General features: G+C 40.5%; 1 protein-coding gene across 1 annotated transcript; it reads left to right on the forward strand.

The window, feature by feature from the left end:
* The first annotated feature begins 4,561 nt into the window (after positions 1–4,561).
* On the forward strand, positions 4,562–5,608 carry LOC133386046 (2-oxoglutarate receptor 1-like). Its single transcript, XM_061629672.1, has one exon. It carries the CDS (start codon positions 4,562–4,564, stop codon positions 5,606–5,608), a length of 1,047 nt encoding a protein of 348 aa, XP_061485656.1.
* Positions 5,609–6,680: the final 1,072 nt, after the last annotated feature.

Below are 6,680 nucleotides of genomic sequence, written 5' to 3' on the forward strand. Positions count from 1 at the left end.
CATTGTGAGGTATACATTCTCTCTCCCGATTTATTTCTCATTACAGCTACTAGTTCTCACCTCATCCTTAGCTGAATCACTAGAACATGTGAACATATAAAGGAAACACCTTGGACCATGTGCAGAGTGTCTTGCATCACAATGCAGCTACAACTAATCCCCACACATCTGGGATTAGAGGTAGCAGCAAAGGGCAGGGTTCCAAGCTGTTGTGAACCCCAGCATCTTTCATTTTAGACAATTGGGAATGAGAAGGAAATTAAAGAGAATAAACTACGACAGCTTCAAGACTAACATAATTTATTCCCAGGTTTGAGGGCATGTTGGGGGAATGGGAAGGCATTAGATCTATGGCGTCTCCCACTCTACCACCAAAGTGACCCTGGCACAGCCCCTTTTTGGCTTTGTCCATATCAAAGTTCTGATATTGGTAGGGCAAGAGCTGTGGAAGTTATTGTGGCACAGAGAGGTGGAATCTGATATCAGATCTCTCTCTGCTTAAGGAAGGAATTACATAAATTTGGGCCCACCACCAAAAAAGCCCTGCGTCTAGTGCCTGCCAGTTTAATACTTTTTAAATACTTTTTTAACCAGAAGGGTCTCAGCGAGGCCGATTAGGGCCAGGAAGGTTTGTACAGAAGGAGATGGCCCTTCAAATAACTTGGTCCCAAACTGTTCAGGACTTTAAAGATAACCACCAGTACTTCAAATAGCTCAGAAATAAACCCAGATAGCCCAGAAATAAACTGGTCACCACTGCAACTGAGACAGAATAGATGTTATATTCCCACTGCTTAGCCTCTAAAAGCAATAGGGCAACTACATTCTGAACCATCATTAGAGACAGGCCCACATAAAGTGCATTGCAGTTGTCTAGTTTGCATGTATAACTGTGGCAAGGTCTGCTTTCTCCAGAACAATCTGAAACAGCAGATCATGCACATTTATTTCCATCAATCTCTTTAAAAATTCATACAAGCCAGTTGCAGTTCCTTTAAAAAGTATGCGAATTACATCTGGTTAACAGAAAAACGATGATGGTTACAGAAATGGAAAGATCGGGGGGGAAACGGGGGGGATCAGAGAAAAAACAGTTTATCCCTTCCCCCCCAAGCCTCTTTTTGTTTTATTTTTATTTTTTCTGAAGAATTGGAAAAATTGGGGGGGAAATCAGACTATGATGCGTGAAAAGGTACAGAAGCTTGTTTCAATCCAGACAAGTCTTCAGTTTTTAGAAGTCCATGATAAATATGATGACAAATATGAAAAATCAGTAGAAGCAGAAATTGATAGTAATAGCTCAGAAAATGAGACGGATTGAATTTCATGTAGTATTTAATGAGCCTTAGCTCTGTCCCCTCTTTTTCTCACTTCTTTTATGCTTTTTATGGAAGCAGTGTCTGCTTGACGCTGTGGAGGCCTTGAGGAGACATCATAATTTCCAGAATGCAAAATTTCTTTTTTTCCCCCCTGTAACATTGATGGTTTCATCTGTTTTTATTGGTTTTTTGCCTGATCATATGCTGACAAAATGAATGAGATGCTAGGTTCCTTACAGTTCATCAGCTTGTAACTCTTTTTGTAACAAAAACTTATTTTATTTTTTTAAAGTAAAGTAAATTTATAATTATGGTCTAAATATACTTACTTTTAATATACCAAACATGATATTTGAATGGCAAACCAAGTTATACATGATACATTTTATGTTCCTGAAGTCATAAAGTAGCTTCTGATCTGTAAAAGGTACCCCATTGCTTCAAAAGTTCCAGAAATTTTACCCTTCTACACTTGTAAGCCCTTCATTTGATGTTGTAGTACATGTGTATTTTGTACTCAGTAACCCTAATAAAAGGCAAATAAGAACCAATTCAGAGTCTCAGTACATTTGGAGGAGAGGATATGGCGATTGTGATAAAAGAAAAAGCCAATGCAGAGTACAAAGAACTGCAGGTTTCTCATATGGTGGGTGTCAAGACAGAACAGTGGAGTTAAGTGAGGAGGAATCCATCACCATGGGGCAAAGCAGAAGCAGAAAAAGGGAGCTTGGCTGGAAATTTCTTTGCATGCTTCTTTTTGTTTTGTTTTTAAAGAAAGTATGGAATATTCTCATTTTGAAAGCATGCTTAGCACCTGCCACTTTATTAAAACTTTGTGGCCTGGCCTTCCTTCCACTTCTTGTATGTGTCCTTTTGTGTTTTCAGGTAATCTCCAAGTTTTTGTGAAGCCACATAGGTTTCTTCTGCTGTCTTCCTTCTTTTTTCCTTGATGGAATTGTTTGCCATTGTGCCTTTAGATTTTCCTTTTTTAGAAACCCCCACCCATCTTGGACTCCTTTTCTCGTTAGGGTTGCTTGCCATGGAATGTTACTTACCATTGTTCTGAGTTTATTAAAACTGGCTTCCCTGAAGTCCAGGGTTCGCGGATGGCTACTCTCAGCATTTGCTTCCTTTAAAATCAAGAACTCAAGTATAGCATGGTCTCTTTCCCTTCTCATGATAGTTCCTCTATATGCATTCTCAAAATAGGTTTATGGAAACTAGAAATTGTTATTTTAAAAAATGAAAGTACAAATGAAAGCAGACAAAACAGAAGTCTAAGATAGTTCTCATGGTAGCTCCAAGAAACATTTACTGGAGGAGGAAGGGCCATAGCTCAGTGGTAGAGCATCTGCTTTGCATGCAGAAGGCCGCAAGTTCAATCCCCAGCATCTCCAGGTAGGGCTGGGAGAGAATCCTGCGTGAAACCCTGGAGAGCCACGGCCAGTCAGTGTGGATAAAACTGAGCTAGATGGACCAATGGTCTCTGACTCAGCACAAGGCAGCTTCCTATGTTCTGTTGTTCTTGCAGGCCTATTTCAAAACAGGATGCAATTATACATTTAAACGGGTGTGTGTGTGTGTGTGTGTGTGTGTGTGTGTGTGTGTGTGTGTGTGTGTGTAAACAAAGATGATGTAGGATCTATGCATTAAGACTTGAGAACATGACCCATCTTTAACTTTTATTACAAAACTGTTTCAAAATTAGCAGACTATGGCTAAATTGAATTGACAAGGACCATTTCTCAGCTGTTTACCCACCACAAAATCACCTGTCTATATCTGAGGGGTGAGGTAAATTTCTTTCTTACCTTTTTTTAAGAGTGGAAGAGAATTGGAGTGGCCACTGTTTTGTCTTCCCCAGAACATCCTTCTCTGAAGTACTTTTTGAGTTTTGGGAATTTCAAAATGACTGCCACCATTAATAAAGGGCAGTCTCCTTTGCCACTTTCTGGAGGCCATCAATATAGTGGACAGCACCTGAATATCTACAAAACACACAACAGTTTTACACATGGGTGGAACTCATTTTATGCAGTGTTAAATACCCCTTCAGAAAAATGGCTTATGAAACTGTATTTTAAAACCTGTAATATTAGGGGAAATGTTTTTACGTTTGGATTTCTTTTCTTTTCTTTTTAAGAATGCCTTTAAAAACCCAACAGTGTTATATTCAAAAGCAGATCCAAAGGTTTAAAAGGCATTCTATGATCTTTTTGCTTTATTTTTCTAAAGGGGGAGGAATCAAAGATTAACAGCGTAGTCCTATGCATCTCTGATCAGAAATAAACCGCATTAAGTTGCTCCCAAGTAAACTTGCTGATGAATTAGCAAAGTGAGGTGGCAAACGAAGTTGGGGGGGGGTAGGCAATTTCACGAAACTATTTATTCTAGAATCACTGCAGGAATTTCACATATTTTTGGTTGAATCACTGTCCCTCCCTCTTTCTCTCCACATATATAGATACATCTTTATTGCCTGAACTACACAAGAGGCAACTTCCTCAGATATTATATATAGTTATGAATAAAAAAAAAAATGTCAAGAGCCACATTCTCCCAGAAGTAATCTGCCAGGGGCTGGATGCTGGCTGGTAGGTGGATCCGAAGCCAGTAGTGGGCAGGTTCAGAGCCAAAAAGTGGATGGACCTCTTACCTTCCTCACTCTGTTTGGGCCACCCCTTTCTATGCTTCGACTGCCCCTTCTCTCACTCTCTCTTTCTGACACTCCTTCTCTTACTCGATCTCTGACACCACCTTCTCTTTCTCACACTGTCTTTCTGATACCTCCTTCTCTCCTCATCCTCTCATTTTCTCTCCTGCCAGGGGAGGGATAGGCTGTTCTTGCCAGAGGGCTTTTGAAATTAAGAAATAGGATGTATGAAATTGGGATGAAGTCTGCACGTGGCCCTAGAGCAAAGGAACGAAAGAAACCTAAAATGAAATGTACTGAAGAAGAACACTGGAAGGAAAGGTAGGATATCATCATCATCAACAACAACAACAGCTCCTCAACAGTTTTCTCTCTCTCTCTCTCTCTCTGGATGCGTTACATCCTCAGGGAACAAAGCTTCGAGAGTATTTTACATAACTAACCACTCTGATTACAGCACATATAAATGATTTCTGCATCTCTCTTCCAGAGTTTTCTTTCTACAGCAAATTGCTGAGCATATCGTGTTTGATGCTCATCTAAGCCAAACTAACTCTCTCTTCTCTCTCCCCTCTCACGAAGCCTCGCAATGCTAGCAATGGACACTGGTGCCTCTGAAAACGTAACAAATGTGACCACTGCACTGCCCAGCTATGCTGCATTTGCTCTTGAGAACTGCACTGACGACGTGCATGGGCTTAGGAAATCCTACCTGCCACCTCTCTACAGCGTGATCTTTTTTGTGGGATTCCCAGGCAACATCATGGCGATTTGTGTGTACACTTTCAAGATGAGGCCCTGGAAAAGCAGCACCATTATTATGTTCAACTTGGCCTGCACAGATCTCCTGTACTTATCCAGCCTTCCTTTCCTGATTCACTACTATGCCAACGGAGAGCATTGGGTCTTTGGAGATTTCCTGTGCAAGTTCCTCCGCTTTGGTTTCCACTTCAACTTATACAGCAGCATCCTCTTTCTGACCTGCTTCAGCATCTTCCGATACTTTGCAATTGTCTACCCAGTAAGATCTTTTCTTGTTTGGAAAAAGTCATGGGCTGTTGTGGCCTGTGTTGCATCTTGGGTAATTTCACTGGGGGCTGTAACTCCTGTTAACTTTTTGATTACCTCAGCATCAGAGGAGAACAAATCTATTTGCCTTGACCTTACTAGTTCTGAAAACCTGGATGTTATTAGATGGTACACCTGGCTTTTAACTGGCTTGGCCTTCTACTTGCCGTTAATAACTGTGACTCTTTGTTACACTGTGATCATCTATACCTTGGCTACTGGGCTCCATACTGAAAACCCTTATAAACAGAAGGCTCGTAAACTTGCTTTTCTCCTCCTGGTAGTCTTTTATGTGTGCCTTCTTCCCTTCCATATTTTTAGGGTTGTTCGGATTGAACTAAGGTTATACTCAGTCAGCTGTGATGTTGAAAACTATATCCATGCCGCCTACATTATCTCCAGACCATTGGCTGCACTGAACACATGTGGAAACTTGTTACTTTATGCCATAATCAGTGATAATTTCCAGCAAGCCATTCAATCTCTTTGGAGATGCAAGTTGAGCAACTTAATGCAACAGACAGGAAGTAGTAGTGACTTCAACAAATCTGGAATATTGAAGTTATGAACAGATGCATTTTTCTTCAAGACCTCTGGTTCTGGTTGTCTCCTAATACAATTGTCACCTTTGTATAAAGAGAGGATACACAACTACCAAGTCTTAGGAGTGGCTTATATCAGGAATGTGGAACATGTGTGCCTCCAGATATTACTGGACTACAACTCCTGTCATCCCTAACCACTGGTCATGCTGGCTGGGGTTGATGGGAACTGTAGTTGGGCAACATCTGAAGAGCCACAGGTACTCCATATCTGGCTTATATGAACTCAATGAATAAAGCAGCCTCATAGATGTTTCCATGTGTCTTTGAAAGGGGCTGGCAAACACAGGACACTTAATCCGGGTGTATATATAGTTGATTGGCCCAAAGGTAGCCCAAGGTTGTTGGGTTTTTTCTGTCCTGGGCAAATTAAAATTTTGCGGTGCATCCCTCCCTTGTGTCTTATCACATGGCAAGCAGCATAGCAATAGCACATTAAATGATCAGCCAGGATACTACTTTCACTTCTAATGTTTGTTGCTCCTTTACTCTTTACAAAAGGACCCTGGGCATTCAATGGAGATCAGAAACTCTGGATCATATATCCCATGGAAAGTAAGAGATATCGTATCACCTCAGACAAGGAGCTACTACGCTGCTTCTGTGTGCCTCCTTCAAATTTGCAGGCAGCTTTTTTTTTTTGCAAGGCATTTATGTGGCCTTAGAATTTTGGCACCCCAGGTAGTTATCTAGTTCGTATCTACGGATGGGGTAGCCCCTGCTTGGACCTTAGAATAAAAAGTATAGTGACCGAAAGCAATGTTAACCTGCAAAATTATCCCAATGAGTAGTGTATAATAGGATTAGGGATGGAAGGATCTGTCAGTGTTGGTTCTCTCAGTTCCTCATTTTTCCAATCTTAAATTCAGTTCTCCACATTCCTTCAGCAATTTGCATTTTTTTAAAAAATCCATATGAAAATTATTCAGCATTTTAGTGTGCATTTCTCCTAATAAGCACATTTTTGTCTGAAATTTTGACTAGCATTCACATTTTTGCAAACAATTTCTTTATATTACGCATTTTTGTATGTTATTT

This window comes from Rhineura floridana, chromosome 5 (assembly GCF_030035675.1).
Source record: "Rhineura floridana isolate rRhiFlo1 chromosome 5, rRhiFlo1.hap2, whole genome shotgun sequence".
In the NCBI taxonomy this organism is placed as follows: Eukaryota; Metazoa; Chordata; class Lepidosauria; order Squamata; family Rhineuridae; genus Rhineura; species Rhineura floridana.

What these genes read in the sequence shown, in the direction of transcription:
- LOC133386046 (XM_061629672.1), top strand. Translation starts at nt 4,562, where the DNA reads ATGCTAGCAATGGACACTGGTGCCTCTGAAAACGTAACAAATGTGACC.